General features: G+C 39.0%; 1 protein-coding gene across 3 annotated transcripts in view; it reads right to left on the bottom strand.

Moving 5' to 3' along the window:
* Positions 1-1,208: 1,208 nt before the first annotated feature.
* dnm2a (dynamin 2a) overlaps positions 1,209-20,457 on the bottom strand; it is a gene marked incomplete at its 3' end in the record, with an annotated part of 31,761 nt that continues 12,512 nt past the window's right edge. The window contains exons 5-21 of one of the 3 annotated variants that reach the window (XM_079252911.1): positions 20,232-20,330; positions 19,984-20,144; positions 19,736-19,878; positions 19,395-19,530; positions 19,237-19,304; positions 18,432-18,570; positions 16,552-16,638; positions 14,920-14,990; positions 14,053-14,106; positions 13,484-13,535; positions 10,252-10,362; positions 6,946-7,055; positions 6,708-6,819; positions 5,896-6,060; positions 4,282-4,505; positions 3,882-4,145; positions 1,209-3,596 (exon numbers count right to left, since the gene is read on the bottom strand). In XM_079252911.1, coding sequence (XP_079109037.1) covers positions 3,524-3,596; positions 3,882-4,145; positions 4,282-4,505; positions 5,896-6,060; positions 6,708-6,819; positions 6,946-7,055; positions 10,252-10,362; positions 13,484-13,535; positions 14,053-14,106; positions 14,920-14,990; positions 16,552-16,638; positions 18,432-18,570; positions 19,237-19,304; positions 19,395-19,530; positions 19,736-19,878; positions 19,984-20,144; positions 20,232-20,330 — 2,069 coding nt within the window. Of the gene's footprint in view, positions 3,597-3,881; positions 4,146-4,277; positions 4,506-5,895; positions 6,061-6,707; positions 6,820-6,945; positions 7,056-10,251; positions 10,363-13,483; positions 13,536-14,052; positions 14,107-14,919; positions 14,991-16,551; positions 16,639-18,431; positions 18,571-19,236; positions 19,305-19,394; positions 19,531-19,735; positions 19,879-19,983; positions 20,145-20,231; positions 20,331-20,457 lie in introns of those variants that run through there. The other 2 variants (XM_079252912.1, XM_079252913.1) reach the window with 2 other exon arrangements.

The raw sequence follows: 20,457 nt of genomic DNA, 5'->3' as shown, positions 1-20,457 counted from the left end.
CCAAGAACAGTCTGGCTTAACTTTGTGTAGATTTGGCACAAAGCCCCGTTTCCTTTAGGTTTTTATTACATAGCATCTGAAATAGTTTTAACTTTGGGAAAGTTCCTAGAACTATTTAACTCAACACTTACTACATTAAATACACCCCGACGCCTCAGTGGAAATCCTGAAATTGTGCTGGCAGGATTACAATCAAAGCAAAGGCCTCTTACAGTGTTGCAACTTTTCTTTTTAGCCATTCAAGACATTAAAAAGCTTAATTCTTCTGCTTCCGTTGCTATCGTGGCGTGAGGCGGTTCCCGCTGTCTGCTGGTCAAGGTCACCACTAGTTTCGGCGAGGAGCTGGGCGCCTGTTCAGGAACAATCAACCAACATTAATCTCTTGACCTTGTAACATGTAGTCAAGAATTGCGTTTGACATTTAATACGGCAAGGTCCACTCATCAGAACACAGGTCATCTTTATAGAAGCAAAATGTCAACTGGAGCACAGACAGGAAATGGTTTATTCTGTAGCTCAAAGTGAAAAACTTGACTTATTTTGACCAAATTTAAGAATGGGGAAGATTAGACATGTATCTATACGTTTACTGGCTCTATATTGGTAATTGTTTAAAAATATATAAATTGTAGCAACACTGAACTGAGATGCACGGTTGCATTAAATCAGGATGTCCAAAGTCTGTCCTGGAGGTCCTGCAGGTTTTTTTTTTATATATCCCTCTTCCAACATACCCAGCTTACCTTAAATGGATCCCACAGCCTATGAAGTTCTGCACAATGACCGATTCATTTGAGTCAGGCATGTTGGAGTGGGGATACATGGAAAATCTGCAGGATTGTGACCCTCAAGGACTACAGCTGTACACCCCTGCATTAAATGTACTTCAGCTGGCATGGAAATATAAAATGAGGAATTCTAGTTCTAATAAATGAAAATAGTCAATAACTACATTAGGAAAACATCATAATTAACATGGCATGGAGTATTTGTTGCACACTACATATGTGGATAAAATGCAGATGTTGCCATGGGAACATGTTAGGATTTGTGTTTGGTTTAGATGTCGAGAAAAGCAGGAAAAACTATGATAAACACAGCCGAAGAGAGAAATAGAAGAAAGTGCATCACACAGGACACAGAGACACCAACCACCAGAGCCAGTCCCTTTATTATACACAACACCTCTTTATTTACTTTCCTTGCTAAATCAGTTCATGTTTATTCAAATCATTTATAATTGCTACAGAGGCACTTTACAAGGGTCTGCAAAGCAAAACAAAAAAGGAAAAAAAAAAAAAAGGCTTTTTGCAGGTTTGTTTCCAACCCCTTCCTCCAGTTTCAGAGAGGGGGAAGAAAGAGGAAGGAAAGGAGGATACATAAGGAGTCCCACAGGTAAATGTTTGACAGGCATTAACAGTCTTGGCTTCTCGAGGGCAAGCTGAGGTGACAGGCACACTGGAACTTCAACACATTTAAACAAAGGAACTACTAAATTTAGCGTACCTATTGGTGTGCGAAAAATGTAATGTGAAAGGTAATCATTGGAAAGATTAAAAGTTGTTTAAAAAAATTACCCAGTTCTGTCACTGAAAGCAAGACCAGGAGAAGAAAAAGCACATTCTGTCTCAGGAGTCTCACATTTCATATTTCTGAAGGGCTAATTTCTTCGTTTTGTCGGGTTGTCCAATTTAGTCTCTATTCTCTAGAAAGCTGCTCGAGACAGGATGTGCATTTCTACACTACAACTCCTGTCACCCACTCACTAAAACAACTGATCAAACCCCAAACAGGAAATGTCTAAGTAGCCCATCATCACTCCCACCTTAACCTCACACCCCCCCCCACCAAACACCTTATGTTTCAGAAAGAGATTAAAATGTTTCAATAAAAAAAAAAAAAACAACAAACCCTCAAAGAGCAATCAAAAATCATTAGCAAATAATCACAGCTGCGTTTGTCAAGACCCAAGTTCGCTTCTAACACACTGACCCTGTAGAAGAACCAGAATCTGATCTATATGACTCTACTCAACTGAGCAGAATAAGGTTGTATGGAGCTGATACAACTTTCATCAAAACCATGAAAGATATGACAAATGCCCAGGTTATAAATTATAAATAATGTTCGAGGAGCAGACCAATCCCTTCCCTACACTGGAGTTAAATGATATGACAGGGTTATTGATTCTTTTTAATATGAAAAATAATTGTTTTAATGCTTTGGGCTTTTATTATGATTAAGAGCATGTATCCGTCATGAGCCCCATCACAAAATAAGGCATATGACAACTATAATGTATAGGCCAGCTATATACAATATTTTTAACGCATGGAAGCAGTAAAGCAGTAAATTACTATAATAATAGTAAATGTATTTTAAAAGCCTGGTGGAAGATGTGGCATGACCTTTACTCATAACTCCATGTTTATACATTATAACAGATCTGTCCTCAGCTAACAACCATCAAGATCAAGTTTTATCTTCTCTGAGAGAAAACTGAGCCGTGTGCTTTTTTCTATTTGAATCCTCTAATCCAGGAACTAGCGGGGTCTACTCGAAGGCTTCGAGCTTCACTTGGATTCAACTGACACTAAAATGTTTCATATTTATACATCTCAGAAGAGAAAGCTTCCCACAAAGTGCAGACCGTTTGCCTTCCCGGTGTCTGTGCATAGTGTTTTGTAACGGACTACAACATCCCTGTTAAGAGTCATTTCCTGTAAGGCTAGATGGCTAGAAGTGCATGGATTACATTGGTCAGATAAGCTGACATCTTTTGATTATGGAAGGATAATTCACAGAGGGGGGGGTGGAAGCTGAAGATCGCCTCTCAGTCTCATACACTCCTGCTTTATGTCTTCATGCTTTGCTGCAATCAAGATTTCCTTTAAAGCTACATTGATAGCAATCATTAAAAGAACAATCACTCAAATAAAATACAAGAAAAAAATATATATAATCGACACCAAGAAAAAATAACAGTGATAATAAGGTACTGTTTTTCTGTATGAAATCAGTTGAGATATGAAAACCCAGTAAAACATTACCAACAGATTAAATGTGCATAATACACCAAGTGTATCGGGGCCTATTTAAAATGGAGGGAGGGAGGGGAGAGGAGAGCCAGCCTGTACCAGTTAATAAGTTATTTATTTTACATCATTTTATGCCGGGAACCAAGTGAGGAAGGAGAAAACTATTTGTTAAAGGGAACGTTTTTACACAAATGTTGATACATCATCTTCTACTGTTAGAAGAGCATGCATCACACTGTTTACCTTGTTTTCCACAGCAGTAAGATGCAATATTCAAGTGGTTAAGAGCTTTGTTTTCTGTGCACTTACACACAGAATTAGCAGCTTGTTAATGTTGCTTAAATGAACATATTGCGGCTGGATGATGCACATTATGCACCACTCCGAGACAGCCCCTCCCCTCGAGCCCCTGCCCCTGGCCAACAGTGTGGAGATACAGACATCCACGCACAGACACAAGCACTTAGGTGGGCTTGGCCACAGGTTTAGTCTAGCAGGGAGGGCTCGGCAGGGCGGATAATGGTGGGCCGGTGAGAAGGAGCACCAGGGGGTCTTCGGCTGCAACGAGGAGAGAAGATACAGGATAAGGTGTGAGACATGCTCACAAAGACAGTTGTGAACCCAAACCACCAGATGGAAAAAAAAAAAGAAAAAAAAAGACGGGGACCAGGACAGAGAAGGAAGCAGAAACCGAAGGAGGAGGAGGACAGTAGAAATGAGGAGAAAAAGAAATGATGCCTGCGACCATCTGCTGGTTTCAAAGTGTTTCAGATACAGAATGATGAAAACTTAACATATACAAAAGATATTACCACCATGCCAAAAAAAAAAGGGAAGCCATACCTTGGTACACCAGGTGGGACACGGGCTGGTCGGGAGGGGATCTGTGGTGGTGCGCTGAAGGGATCCTGACTGCTGTTGAAGGCATTCATGGGTGGGCCGGGACGGGAAGGAATAGGAGGTGCGCCAAATGCTGGGGAAGGGTTGAGCGGCGCTCCAAAGGGAGGAGAAGGGTTCATGGGTGGTCCTGGTGTTGGGCCCCTAACGGCAGGCGGGCGGCTGGGTGGCTGCGTTGCTGCAGGTGGCGGTCTGCGTTGAGGGGTTGGGCTGAACATAACAACATCAACAACATGAATGTTAGCTATAAAGGAAGGGTGTCAACCACTTCTGAAGAAGAAAACACTGATGATACTGTGGGGATCATCAAGATGGGCATCATAATGAGATGCCAATTCTCCCTCACCTGGTTTCCTGGATCCAGGTGTCATTTACAGGGGGGGGTACAGGGGTGGAGATGGTGTTGGTGCTGATGTCACCTATAATGTGCAGTGCTTCTTTGAGCGCATGATACATGCGCAGCATTTCATCTCTACGCTGAGCCTGGTCAGCTGACTCCTCCATGAGGCTGTTCTGGTCCCCAGATGAATAAAGATAAGCCAGTAACTCCGAGTGGATGAAATCCTTCGCCTGTATGAAAGAGTTCAGATTTGGAAAAAGCAGATTTTGGCGACCCAGACTTTTTTTTTTTTTTTTTAAAGTGGTGTAACAAAAAGCCGAAACAAAAAATCTCATCATATGTAATATATGTATGACAGCAAGGGCTGATTATGTGGAATTCATCAAACTTAGTAATTACAAACCTGATCAGGCATGATGTGCAGCGGCTGTGAAGTGTTGTTCATAAATTTGTGAGTGTGTGTATAAAGCAGAGTGTGTTATTGCTGGACTGTAGTTAGACATAAAAAGAGTTCAACACTGTAATAAAGCATTTTAAACAGATGGTCGACAAGTCCCTCTAAGCAACATAAATTCTCCTAATGAGACGCTTTCATTTTATGACTGTTGGTCACCATAAATAAACAAACAAATCTGCTACTAAAAAGGATGAGACAAGTGAAAACTGTTTTCATGAGCTGCAGGAAAATTTATACCTTATACAGCATATTTGATCCTTTCTAAGATCCATGTTTTAGCTCAAACGCTGGACATAAAATATGGGAAAAGTTATGTGCTGCTTCTTTTTGCTTCATTTGTTGCAATTTTAGAGCTCTGAGGTCAGCGATTCGCTACCGCTATCAAAGTTTCGTTTTTTTTTTAAGTCAGGAACTGGTGGATCCAACTTGAGACACGAGGACATTTTACTATAAATATAAAAACCAAAAAAATTTCTGCACTAGGCTGTAAACAAATTTAATTAACTGGTAACTTTGGGCATTTATATAGTTTATAAGAATTAGACATCTTCCAATGGCCATTTGAGAAACTGTAGGTTTTGACACCTACCGTGTAGTTTGCTGGATTTGTCTTGCTTAAAGTAACATGACGATCAACATATCAAGGAAGCATGTTACATCCATGCTTTATAGTTTACAGAGTTTGTACAAAACTGTGTTTTACCCCGTATGAATGCCTTGCAGCATAAGGTGCACATAGTTTGCAGAACACCAGAAAATGATTCATTCTCACTTGCAGAGTTTAGGCCAAAACAACAGGTACTGTTTACATTTGAAGTTCAAGCAGCTGACTTCTAATATTTAACAGACCTGGGATGTAAAGCACCGATCACAATGGGTGACTCTCAGTGTACAATTATGTAGTTAGTCTCAGGCAAGATACTGTCTGTTAAAAGTAGGATTACTGTTTCTGCCTGAACTGTGTGCCATTAAACTTGATCCTTTGACATTCAACAGAAGGGAGTTGTGCACCTTTTAATAGTACATCTCCCTGATACTGTTATGGTTTGTAGTTAGACGACATTCTACCTCCAGTCCCTTGTATATTTGCATTACCTACATCTCAGAAACCAGAACCCGACTCTTATTGACTTCTGTCTGCTGCTTGCGATGTCTGGACTCACACTGTTGATCATGAGATGCATGATGGTCTTGGGTACAAGGTCTCTGATAGATTTGTTGATGATGCAAATGTAAGAATCCACCAGATTGCGGATAGTTTCCACCTGCCGCTCTAACTGAGGATCCATGGAGAATGTGTCTGTAGGGGCGACCTCTTCATTCTCCACCTTAGCAACAACAGACAAACAAAACATGAGGCTAATTTACAGTATATCATAGAAACATCTTCATAGTGTTACTCTGTAAAAACAGCCATGATGTCAATGATCCTAAAACGAGAGAGAAAATGACTGCAAGTCTCAGCGTCTTGAAATATGATGCACATTTTGTAGGCAAACAAACTAATGTACTCTCTTATACAATTTTATACAAATACGTTTGTCAATGTGTCATTTTTTTCACTTTTTCTAAATTTCTAGTAGGTTTGCATCACTCTTCCATCTACTTTTGGGAATACTCGTTTTTATTTAGCTCTAGCAGGGTTATTTATGTTGGTTTTTCTAATGTTTTGGTTTTCCTCAAGGCAGTCTTGAAAATAGTATCCCTCTCTCAATGAAAATAATTATATATTGTTGACAAGAGTGTGAAGTTTTAACTAATGTGGCACTAATTTACAATTCCAAAATAAGAAAGAGTCACCATCTAATCCAGGCAACTGCTTCACAGAAATCTGTATGAAAACATTAAATTACAAGCCTGGAATTGTTGCAAATCTCTTGCCTTTCTTGGTGTAGTTTAGTAAAATGAAAAATGTCACAGCACACCAGCTGCTAAGACAACAGAGTCTAGACTGCTGACCATTTGTGATTCATACCTGGTCCTTCTCAGGATAAACTCCAGCCCGGAGGAAAGATGCTTTCCAGCTGTCAACATCATCTTGAGAATCACAAGCCAGTTCTATTTGGCGAAGATCTTTATACACATTTCTGTACACATGAATGACAGGAAAATCAAGCATATGTGAGAAGAATCTTTCTCTGACACAAAAGGACATGTATGGAGACCATAAGAATTGTCTTTGGTCAACTCGTGTTTTTATTAACATAACTGACCTTTGTTCGGTGTTGAAGATGGCAAAGATATGCTTTGTGGACATGAAGCCTTTTTCAACATCTCTGATTTTCAAGTTGTCCAGTGGCAGCATATACTTCTTTTCTTTTTCCTGAAACAACAGACCAAAAATGTTTACATGGCAGACAGAACAATAAAGGAGACCGTGCTGAAAACTGGAACACAGAGAGAAAGTGTATTAGCAAACATTAAGGCAGTTTGAATACAGATGTAATGTGTATTTCATCATAAAACAGACTTTATATAATAGGGACAAAAACCTCATAATACTTAAGATTATTTTTTTTTAGAACACACCAGTACTAAAGGTAGTCAAACTCCTGTAGCAAAAAGTCCTACAAGGAACATGTTATATCATTCAGAGTCTGTATTTTTTTTCCACAAGCATGTGATGTTTTGTTAACTGGAATTTTCTGTTCTTCATGTGCAAGTTTCCTTTTCAAAATATTTTGCTGTTCAAAGCCACAAATGGATTTTGAAGAGATTTTCATCTGGCGTCAACGCAGGAGGGATTAAATATTGTCCCTATAATACACTTTTTTCCCCACTTGTGCCATAAGAACAGCTCTATATAACTCAGATCCAAAAGTTAGTCACAATATCCCTAATCACACACCAGCTCTAAAAACTGATTCAAAAGCATCTGGAACTATCTTGCATATTTTTAGGGAGACTTTTTTTTTTTTTTTTTTTTTTAAATTCTGCTTTTTTAAAAAAAAGACATTTAAACAGCAGATATTCCAGGTTTCCAGGCATGACATGCTCACTTCTCTAGCACTCTTATTTCTTATATTAACGTAATAATGTCAAACCTAAATTAGAACTTTTCAAGAAGCTTACACATCTGTCTGGGGAAAACTAATGCATTTTAACAACTTTTCTCTGACCTGTTAAAGAGAAGAAAAACTATCTATTGAAAATCTATCTATTCAGTGAGGGAAAATCTGGATATTCGCTCACTCAATTTAATGACACACAGACTTCTTCAAAATTCTGCAATCTGGACTTAACCAACTTCATTTCAAACAATAATGAAATAAGGTAACCCAGTCTTTACAGAGAGCAAAAGTCCATTTTTTATGGTCCAAATTCAAGATGCAAAGCCAAAAAAAGACGAATCTATATGAAAAATAAGGTTAACAATTAGGATCTTTAACCAACTTTGTGTTGAAATTCATGACTACTTCATCTGAAGCTATTAACACATTCATGAATTCAGTACAGGATGTATCACAGCTACTAGCTCCATTTGTATGTGAACAAAAATCCATTAACAACGATCTACTCGTGTTATCCACAGACTAAAGCTCTTAGTTCAAAGTAGCATTTATTAAAAGTACTGTAAATGCAGAGCCAATATGTCCAATTACACTCAACTTATCAAACATGCAGTTATATCAACTGTGTGAAAAGTGGCCAAAACATATAAATCATGTGACAGGACAACTTAATACCTTAAGACTTTTTTTTTTTTTTTTTACCTACACATAAATGGGAAGCTTAGAAACTTAATAACCACCTTAAAGATGGGTAAGATGGTCTACGTCAAATACGGTTTGGATTTTATGGCCTCCGTCCTACAAAATCTACTTTCCTTTAATTTACTAAAAAGAACATTTTACGTGGACAAGCCCAGATATGTGGATGCAATGATTTTAGATTTTTAAAAAAGCAATTGATGCAGCTGACTACGAGTATTATTAGCAAGTAAGACGTGTTTTAATTTCTCAGAAAAGGTCATGAATTGAATTACTTCATGTCTATGTCAGAAACAGGGGCCACAGTCAGAAATTAGAAAACAACAACTCAGGAAGCCTTGAATGTTTAACAATTGCAGCGTCAGAGTAATGGAAATGAAAATTAAGACAGCAGCTATAATTCTTTGTCAACACTAAGCAGATATGATGGAATGCATTTCCTCTTTGTGAAGGACTACCAGGCTGGTGAGATGAAGAACTGCTTGATGAAGGGCAAGGGGGAGGAAGAGAGGAATAAAAGGAGGAGAATGGAGAGTTCTGGGGGGGGGGGGGGGGGGGGGGGGGCAGCTTTCACTGTTGAGCAGAGACATCTGGAAGCATTTACGTCTGCACTAACAGAGTGGCGCAGACCCAAAGGTTGCATCACTCAGTTCTCCACAATCCCCCACCCTCACCACACATCTACACACATACACACATACACAACCAAATCCTTTAACTGTATGTGGATGGACAAATACGACCGTCAATCAGCTCAACAAACAGCCAAAACATAGACTCTGGGTGTGCATAAAGATACACTTGTAAAGATATGACTGACGCTTTGGAGGATTCATGTGGACAAGCGCCTACACACATGCAAACTTGTACACACAATCGCCCCCTCCCCTCGGCCCCAGTAACCCAGTACGATTTCCTGCAAATTCCAAAGTCAGATCCCGGCTGGAACATTTCAGCCCGCCTGCCACGTCAGTTTGCCTACACCATCCTACGATTTTCACTCTCTTTGCTTTTTGCAAAAGGCGACCAACTTAAAAATGAACCATCTTGGTTGTTTTTGGGCAAAGCGAGGCCACTGGCAAGAACATCATTTTTTTAGAGGTCATCTTTCCAAGCTCTTTTTGACAGAAGAATGGGGACAAAGTAAGCCTAAAATGGATCAAACAGTAAGTAAGGGAACTGTTCCATCATATTTTAATTAAAACAACTGGGATTTGATTTAGAAAAAGTCCACAATCCATAGTTTCTGCCTTTTCATTCAGTTAATCCAGAAACATGTTGCTTGTTTAGCCAAGAGAGACTTATCTGCATTATACTGGCTTAATTTTTGTGTTGCAGTTGATTATTATTTGAAGGATTATAAATTGGTTTATTCAAGAAAATTTATGTTTAACAATATAAGCATGTGTCATTTTAGAAATTCTGTTATTTAGATATTGTGTACCTGACTTTGGTTAAATGTACAATTGTTACACGGAGGTAATGTTTACACTGTGTATCATCTGTCCTACAGTCCAAGGGTAGCGACCTGCAGACACAATGACCTCTGGGTCCTTCCTCTCAGAATTCTTCTCACACCCCTTCCCCGCCTGCCCAGTGTTCAGACTACCTGTTCCTCAGGATACAGCTGAACAGTAGTCTGCACATTGGTTAGGCTGGGCTTGGATTTGCAAACACCTCCTGCCTCTGATGGTAATGGAACTAAACCTCCATTAAGGATAAATTGATGACGTGTGAACAACATTACCCACATCTTTGTAAATGTTTGTGTTGCTGTCTTATTAGGATTAAAAAAAGAGCTTTACTCACCTCTTCGTCTTTGTACCAGGACAGGGACTCAGCTGTCAGGACAAACCAGTACTCCTTCGAACCTCCTTTCATGATACTGATGTTGATGGTTAGCCAGCCTTTTCTGATTACCTAAACAATGACAAGAATGTGTGGGATAGACAAGAGGGATACCAGGATGGAGGAAAACAGCTTTAACAATCAGACTTATGCACTATTGAAATGTGGGCTCAATTAAGAGCTTAATGATCGTCAAATTGGACTGATAGAAAGAAAATCTTACCCACTTACCTCTGAGATCAAAGTAAAGTAAGTTATATTTTTACTTAAATGCAAATATTAAGAGATGTCTGTCAGTCACCTTTTACTTAAAGCTTTGCAAAACAGCTTCAAAGAATAAATATAAAAAGTAATACAGTGCAAAGTGATTAAAGCATATATATATATATATATATATATATATATATATATATATATATATATAGTAATACTGCGTAATTGCACTAAATTAAAAAAAGAAAACATGAAATCCAGTAAAAACAGTAAAAAAAAAAAAAAAGAAAAAGAAACAGAAGCTGTAGTGTTTCCTCACATTAAAAAAAAAAAACATTAAACTAACAAACTAGATGCTTTCCAGATAATGCTTGCCTTGACTCAGTCAAAGATCAAGGGTCAATGGCGGTGTGTTAATGTCAGCGGGTCCATAGAAGTTAGTTTGTGTTTAGGCAGTTCAAAAGCAGTTGGGTTACTGGTGTTAACTGGACTCATACAGGAGGCAAATACTTGATTTCATAACAAGGCAAAAGAGGTGAAAAGAAATATAGTGAATTGAATTAAATGGAGAGGAAAGTGTATTAACAAAAGGATGAAACTCTAAAACAGCAATGAGGAAATCATATATGGAGAGAGGAAAGAGAAAATGTCAGGCTTAGAGGCTACGTTGAGTAAATCACTTCAGGGAAAATAAGTCATGCATTTTTATAGAAGCCAACAAAACTATTGTCTCCCTTTTTTCTTGCACTGACTCCCATACTACTCTTTATAATATTAAAAATCATCTCTAAAAATTTGGGTTCTGTGCCATGTAAAGATAACTGGAAATTGTCCATTTCAAAGCCTGTTTTAGACCTCCATCTCCTGCAGTTCCTCTCCTAACAGAAAGGAGCTGCAGTGAGTAGATGAGGGAAAAAAGGTTGATTAGTTAATATAAACATGGGAGAGACAAGGGTTGCAGGGAGACAAGGGAGGCAAGAACGTAGGTACTGTGCTGATAGTTACTTTGAGAAACAGGAAAATGTTTTAGATACACTGCATTAAAGTCGCCTAAAAAATACTTTTAACATCAACTTAGTTCTAATGTGAGGATGTCACAGGTGAGATGCTTTTGTTTTACATGTTACAAGAAACAGACAAAAGCCACCAACATTAAATTAATTATATTAAATATTTTTGATGATTGTTAACGGTTAGTTTACATAAATAAAAACAGCAGGAAAGTTATTGATTTAATTAGAGACAATTATTTCAATTTGCCCTGATAGACACCATGTTAAGAAATGAAGACAATTAAACAGATCATTTTGACCAAATTATTGATATTCATCCCAAAGCCATGACCAATCACCATATCAAATTCAGGTCATTTTGTTAACTCTGCAGAAATAACAATTTTGGAGATTTTATTTGGATGTAAATTTTAATCTATTAAAGAATAAAAATGTCACTTTATTTAATTGAGGTAGTTTAATCGCTTCCCACTCTCCCAATTTTTATATCCAGTGACTTGTAGAACGATTCTCACAAGGCAAAGTCACCGTGCATGAGGCAGCAGCAGAGGTAAAGACCCAATGACAGGAGAACTGAGAGAGAAAACATGTGGCAACATGCCACAACGGTTTGTTGGCAAAATAACATCCACCTACTACTAAATATTCACTTGACAAAAATGTTAGTAGAATTACTGAAAATTACTGTTTTATTAAAGTGAAAAATTACAGGTGCAAAGATGTTGGGTTTTACCATGTGGACAGTCCAGATTAATGGCAACTGTACCCAATTACAACAGACATGACTTTGGCAAGTCTGTAGACTCTACCTTTTCTTCTTGGACCTCTCCTAGTACACCAAGCTGCAGAGGGGTAAAACAACTCTTTACAGTGAAGATATCACGTCGTCACGTAGACAAAGCAGCCGACCTTCAACTAGTCATCTGTAGTACTGTAACCATACTGGCTGACCTTAGTACAACGGCTTCAGTTCTTCAGCATGGTCTACCCCTGCTGCCCCTGGCAGGGTGTGATTTAAATCTATGGGGTACTTACCAGAATCTCACCCTGCAGTTATAGGAAGGGAATGTGGGGGGGGGGGGGGGGGGGGGGGGGGGGGGGGGTTAAGCAGTGGTAGCAGCATAAAATTAAAGCCAAAATAGATGAGAAAGTAAGGAAGCAAAAGTAATGGACAAACATTTGTAAAATAAAGGAGGAAGGAAAGGGTGACATATGAAAGATAGGCAGGAGAAGGAGGGGAAAAGGAAGAAGTGGTAAAAGTGAGAGGTGAGAGGGAACAAGAGAGGAGGAAACAGACAGCCAGAAGGGCAGGTGAACAGAGCAAAAAGACAGAGAGCAAGAGAGAGTTACATGCATTTAGAATTACTTCAAATATATAGTCACAATTTGGTTATGTCATATGATGCTCAGTTGATCGGTGCAAAGTCCATGCTTACTCTGAATTTCAATAAAAACAAAGATGCTTGTGAGTTAATAGCAAAACAATCAACATTATTATTTGATTAATTGCTGGCCTGTTTCAGAACAAGACGCTTTGGTCACATGCAAACAGCGCAAAGATGAGCGCTTATCAAAGAGGAGGGAAAGGGGTCTTTTTTTTTTTCTTTTTAAATGGCTAAGGCACCTCCTCTCAGTTCAAGAATAAGTAGTACATGACTGATGTATGTTGATATTTCTTAAATAAACAAACATCAACAAAGGGCTAAATATCCATCTGAACAAAAAGGAGATAACTTTTGACCTTTATAAACACACTAGGTCAACTCAGTTTTTACAAAAAGTAGACTAGGATTCAGCACTGTTTGTACAAAGGATAATGTACTGAAAGTATTCCTAACGATTAAAGGGCACACATTAATAGCTGAGGAATGTTGATCGGGTTAATTAATAGACTTGATTACAGGAACTATAGATAGCGTATAAAACTGGAATTGGTGGACAGACCAGAGCCGAGTGATAAAACGTACCTGGTTGGGGATCGCCCTCTTCTTATTTGCAGCTGTGTTTCTCTGCTGAGCACTGTCAGTACATGGAAAGGGAAAAAAAAAAAAAAAAAAAGAGTCCTAATGAAACTACACTCAGTACAATCTCCTAAAAATATCTGTTACATTTTCATATGTCAGCGTAACATATTATTGCAGGCAATCCTGAAAAGTTTCCAGTTGTTTTTAGGTTATAATCTTTTAAATCATTGGCTACCAGGCATTCTTGTAGTAGAGAGCCGGTGCGTTTTGGCTCTCTGCTTCAACTGCATTCACAACATGTTGGGTTCATGTTTAGGGGGGTATTTTGACTCGTGTCCAGCCACATCGGCTTTTCATATATAGAAACCACAAAAGCGCAAAATATGTCAAAAGATACCTAACTGGGGGTTATACTCAACTTATCCAAGAGCATTTATTTATTTATTTAGTTAAGTGTGAATATATGGCTTCAGTAGAACAAGGTTATAATTATACAATGAAAAGGCACATGGAGTTTCAAGCAGCCTCAGACATACTGTACACAAAACCCTCAGTCTTTTCTGTGTGCCCACCTGTTGTTGCCGTACCCTGGGGAGCTACCATCATCCAGCCTTCTGTAGTCAAGACTGAAAGTGATGTCATGAGAACCATTAAAGAGCCCTTGCTGACCTCGGAGATGTTACGTAACTCCACTTGCCATGCAGAGGCAAGACATGAAATCTAACTCATGCTCACACGGGGGCTTGCCTTGTTACTTTCACAAAAACAGAATCCAAACATGAGAAGAACTCCACTCAGCTATAAGTTACTGTAACTACCACACCAGGGGGTACAATAATCCACCCTCACACTCTTAAACTGCATCACAATATAACAAAAATAACCTAAATGCTTTGCAGTGTGTTAGATGAGTTTCTAAAGCAAAGCAGCTAAAGGCAGGGAAATAAGCACAGATCTTTTCCTACAGTGTGCAGTCAAGAAGAAAATCTATTTGCCAAGCAATACAGCATGCTTGACTGGTTTTGTTTTGAAGGGGGCGGTATTGTTTCATGCTGGGGAAGAGAGGTAAGCAACAAATGAGATCTTAATCATTTTGGCACCCACCTCCTCCAGAGGGAGAACATGTTCTGATGTGGCTCATCACTTATTGCCATGCAAAAGTCAAACTGATACAACAAAGGTTTGCGACAAGTGTGTAATAAATAGGTAATGCATTAATCCCAGACTATGAGGTGATGGTCCAGATTCTCAGACAGCTGAGTTGCACATGTATTGATAGTTGAGCATCAAGGGATTGCATGTCATTCTTTTGTAACTCTAGGGATAAATAAATGCTGATAAATAGCAAAACAAACTTAAAGGACATCACCCTTTGTGTACTGCAACCAAGGTCATGGCAACAGGCTGTTAATTAGAATGAAAAGGAGGGAGGTACATACTTTGCAAAGCCTATGAAGTCCTCATGGTTGGTGTTGATGTAGGACAACTCAATGTCAATCAGCAGCAGGACCTTAGAAGCAGAAAACTGTGATTAGGATGGAAAGGTCTCAAGTAAACACTCCTGACAAATGTGTAACACATTACAGAGGGGAGAAAGTGGAAATTCTCATTTCTGATATGACACACTTGTGAACTGAAAAAGGCCGACCTGAAAGCTACAGCAAAATTCAGAAAAGGCCATGCTGATTTAATCTATCAGATGGATTATACCAAGGCTGCAACTGAAGCATTGTGGTGAAGTTGAGAACAGGATTTTACTCAAAGGTTTCACTTTATAAACCATAGAATTTAACATGTGCCTGCTTTTACTGCCATCAGTGTTCTGCAGAGTTTATGCTGTCAAGTTTTCTTAAAAACGCCATTCAGCCATGACAACTAGGGTGTTTTATTTACATCCTATGATGCTGAAAAACATCAAAGACTAGAAAGTTTACCTACTTGCCTTTCTTGCCATGTCTCCAGAGAACTGAGTAGTTTCCACCCCAAAACTACAAACTTCTTTTTTGAGAAATATTAACATTTATTCTCTTGGAATGTAAGAAGAACTGAAATAAAGCAGTGTGATGGAAATTTATTTCATTTGTAGTTGATTACATATTTTGTCTCTCAAATCAGAATCTTACTTAACCAGCGTTTTGGTTTTAACTCACAAAACTGTCCCTTACAAAAAGAATACTTTTAAATCCATTCAGTCTTAATAATTCAATAGCTTTTAACTTTGACATGAAAGATTGGCAGACTTGACAAAGTCTAAGGAAACTTTGGATGATGCATACAAAAGATAAATGATACTTGACTTGTAACCCACACACCAAGCAAACAACCAAACAAGAGAAGCATTGACACCTAATTACTAAGAAAACCAGGTAGGCAGCTCTGACTAGTTCAACTAAAACGTATTATGAGTTTCTACTGCCATACACTGGATACAAGTAAAAGTGAAACCTAAGTGATGACTAATACAAGCAGCGCCTGCGAAAGGTCGGTTACGGTGTCACCACCACATGTTATGAAAAGCTCCACAGAGGGTCGATGTGCACCTCCTTAAGACTTGATGTGCACCCCTGCTTGCATCACTGTTACGCAGAGGTACTCCTTTGTGATTAGTCAGTTTGTGATACGGGTTTTCAGATTTCTGGAACTTGTCGCTGAGTTTGTGCAGTAAACGCGGACAAGAAACTGCAACATGACACCACAGCCCTACGTTTGAGTGCAAGAGCACATCTCTGCTAGCTGGCCCGACCGTATGCAGAATCTGCAGGAGTACAACCCCAGCTTAACATGTCAGGTGATGAGTCACAGCAAGCATGTGTTTTATCATTCACAGATTAGTTCATACTAATATTATAGTTGATATTCTCATTGTTAAAGTTACTTTGAATGATTTGCTTTGTCCACTCATCATCATATAAAGACTACATAATAATATTAAATAGTTCATAGTTGGCATGTTCTGGATATATATTGTATAAACATTTATTGCTTTTTAAAATAAGATCAAAGGCTGACCTCAGTTTACTCTACTGGCTTGAGGGCCAATGGTCTATTAAACCAACAACCTAGCAACACACCTGATCCTTGGTCTTCCCTTCTCTTTCTCGGACATGGGTGGTGACAATCCTCTCAGTCTCCTCTCTCAGTCTGGGATAGGAATTGAGCTGAAAAACAACAAGTCATAACTGCAGCACTGAACACAGATGCAAACACTCACTTATATGTGAGCTTGTGCTTCATGACACTTACCAAAATATATCAAAGAGAAACACGAGTGAGAAGTGAGAATAAATAGAAACAAAAGAAAAGAGTAAAAGATAGTCAAGTGACAATTTAGTGTCACACATATTAAAGCAATCACAATCAAACCACAGACAGATTTCTATTAACAATTATCACTTGCATGAGGACGGTGAGGAATTTACTATCAGCCAGGGATATAGTTCTGCAGTCCTAATATTATATGTAAATATCGAATGTGATCATCCCTTGCTGATAATAAAGTTTTCAGATAAATCAATGTTAGTGAAGAATAGATGACAGAGTGGAAGACGGCAGGGAAACTCAAAAGAGAAAGAAAAATGTCTGCTTTAGGGAGTTTATGTCACATTCCTTGCAGTGCAGTGTCCTCCATGTCCACAAGATGGTAGTGAAGTACTGTTGCTATGGAAACCCTCATTTTAAGACATCACTGCGTCCATGAGTTACTAGCTTCATTCCCATGCCCCCCACATAAGTCTCTTTCCTTCAGTTAAACAGATAGTAGAAGGTGAGTCTACAATGTGGGTCAGCTCTGCTCCAATAGACGAGCTGGCGAAAAGGCAGCGAGGGAGGGTGGGGAGGTAGGAAAAAATAACAAATACTTTAATGAGGTAATGCTGAGGGAAAGAAAACAACACATGGGAGCAGGAAACTGGAAATTTTAAGTTGTGCTTAAAATTTCAGACATAATTTGTAAATGTTCAGTCTGAAAGGCAACTTCCAGAGCTGCGAAGGAAAGGTGGAAGGGACAATGCACACATCCAAAGCAAGGGGCGCAAAGTGGCAAATGATGGTTGGGTCTTATTTTATAGTGGTGAAAACTATACTTTGATGACAACAATAAACATTTATAAAAACAAAATAAAAAACTCTTCGTCTTTTCATAGAAGTATGCATCTCCCTGGTTACCTTAACAGCACACTTCATGACGAGTGCAGTGAGTTCAGACACCACTAGGTCCACACATTTGAGGCTGGGCTCTTTGAGTTTGAGGATCTGCTTTTTGACAATCGCCTCGAATGCCAGGTCAGGGGTGAAGAGCCCTGTTCTGTTAGGTCATGGGGTCAGATTGCATTTTGTTGTGGTGGTACAGAGGCAGAGACAGAGAAATTAAAGAAAGAGAAAATTTGGAAAGACAGGAAGGGGGGGGGAGAAAGAAAATAAAAAGAGAAGTGTTTGTTTTTTTTTGTTCAGTTAGTCATTTGTAGTTGCTGAGAGACAGTTCAAACAGTGGAGGACAAGCTGCAGGTTTTTTCCCCCACATTTTCTTCCTTGACAAGCCAGTTCCTCCAAAATGAGGACAATATGCCAGAGATTGACGTCACTCACAACTCAAAACCAACATAGAGGTTACAGGCTGCTCTATCTTTGTCTGGCTCTGTGCACTGAGTTTTGAGACCTGCAACTTGTCCAGGAGAGACCAAAGATGTTCAACCCTCGAAACATCTCTTTTCCACGACAGCACGTCACCCGTCACAACACTCCACAACACGACAACACTGCCTGCACACAGAGCTCATGGGGTTGGGCTAGGCTGAGGGCAAACTGCACAGAAATTGTCTTTTGCAGCTTTAAAAAGAAAAACTTCCACATGTAGGAAGATGCTTGGCAGTGTAGCCTTGGCCGCACCCGTGGTTGCGCACCACCCCTGCCCTGCGGCTGGGCCGAGTCGGGAGATGCTGGACACCTGCAGTACCTTGTTGGTGCACTGCCTGAATGTGTTGATGAGCTCCTGAATGACCAGATCGATACATTTGAGACAGGGCGTTTTCAGCTTAACGATCTGCTTTTTCACGATGGCCTCAAACGCCAGGTCTGGAGTGAACAGCCCCGTTCTGAGGATGCACAGAGAGACAGAGGCACAGCGGCCGACAGATGGAACAGTTAACACATATATGGGCCAAAAGAAAAAGACAAAAAAAAAAACATGGATAGAAAGACAACGACAGGAAAAAAAACAGATGGTTGGAAAGAAATTAAAAGTTATTGACAAAGTTTGAAAAGACTAACAAGACAAGAAAAGAAAAGAAGTGTCGAAGAACAAATATACACCAATGGATTAGATTATAGAACTGGAGTGAAAAAAGCAAAACACAAACTGTGGACAAACACGTTACACAAAACCTCATAAAAACTGATCGTTTCACCATAGAAATGTGAAAGGAGTCGGGTGGTGTGCAGTGAACGATTCAGTTAGGAGTTTGTAAAAATAAAGGAAAAAAGAAAACGGAGAAACAGTAGAAAAAAAATCATAGGTCACATACAATAGATCTACATCAGAGTTTTTGGTCTTTTATTTATTGATATTCTGGATTATTTTATGTATTCTACAGGACAGGTATAAATCTGCTTTGGCTTCAGCCTGTTGCTATTATGGTGACAGAGCTTGTTGAAAAATGTGTTCAGTCTAAGTTTTACAATAATTTTTTGTCTGCTGAATTTACATGTGTTAAGCTTTGTGCCAAAATAATTCATATAGAAAATGGCTATGTTTTACTTGCCTGACACCATGAACATTTTTGATTGCGTGGCTGATTTCCCGCCTTAGGTCCTTTTCATCAAATACAATCTGGGGAAAGAAAAAAATGCAGACCTTTAACAAATTAAAAACTAATAACTCCAAATCTCAAAGTGTAATGAAACAAGGGTCAATGTTAACCTTGACTAGCTCGAACGGGAAGCGTTCATGGAAGATGCGGTTGATCTTAGCACCACCTGATAGCTCGTTGGTGTCCACCTGGTCCCCAGAGCCCTCAATACATTTCTCAAAATCAACACCAAACTGCTGCACCATCCTGTTCAGGCACAAAAGATGAACAATCTCCTAGTTGTTTATTAATTTACTGACATCAGATGCAACATATACAGATCTCCAAAGAGCCTAACATTGTGTTTGTTTGTTTAATAAAATCTAATTATCATTTCAATTCACGAAATGGGATTTTAAATTTTTTTATTTAACACGCATGTCAGCGTACAGCAATGTAAATATGCACTCACTGCAACAATGCCTTTGTTTTACGAGTTGGATCATCTGGGCGGAAGTTCTTATACTCCTCAACCTCTTTCTCCAGAGAGAGGAGTTGACTCTGCAGCTTACTACGCAGTCCAGGCAGGGTATCTCTGATATGATTGGTCAATTGCTAAAACAACACAGGTGGTGGTAAGATATATGAGAAGACACGTGATGGCAAAAAGAAAATGCCATCTTACCATTTCAAGTCAAAGACAGAAAGTTTACTGCAGACCTGGTTAAGGGTCTTTTGAAGATGTGGCGTGCCCATACGCTCTGCCAAGTGCCTGTAAGCAGGGTGAGACAGGAAGAACTTTCTCTCTGCAGCCAGAGCAGCACGAATGTCTTTCTTCCCATCAATGTCTTTTTGACTGCGATTAACCACACCAATGTAACCTAAACAAAAACACAGTAGTTTCAGATTACTAATGTTTTTTAACCTATTATTTCTGTAAAATGTTTCTTTATTGGTATAATCCTGACCTCTACGCAGTGGCAGAAGTTTATTTTCAAGGATGTCTTTTGCATCTGTGCCCTCATCCATCAGGTCCAATTTTGTGATAACACCAATAGTACGCACACCTGCCAAAAAAAAAAAAAGTATAAATATCTATTCATAGTTTTCATATTAAGTAAAATAAAGAAGAATAAAAATACAGAAGCATGTGACACATATCCTTGTCTTTGACCTTTTCTAAGCAGAACAATA

Source organism: Telmatherina bonti, assembly GCF_933228915.1.
Source record: "Telmatherina bonti genome assembly, chromosome: 14".
Classification (NCBI taxonomy): Eukaryota; Metazoa; Chordata; class Actinopteri; order Atheriniformes; family Telmatherinidae; genus Telmatherina; species Telmatherina bonti.
Note: the sequence above shows the minus strand (reverse complement) of the source record. Positions and strands in the feature narration are given on the sequence as shown.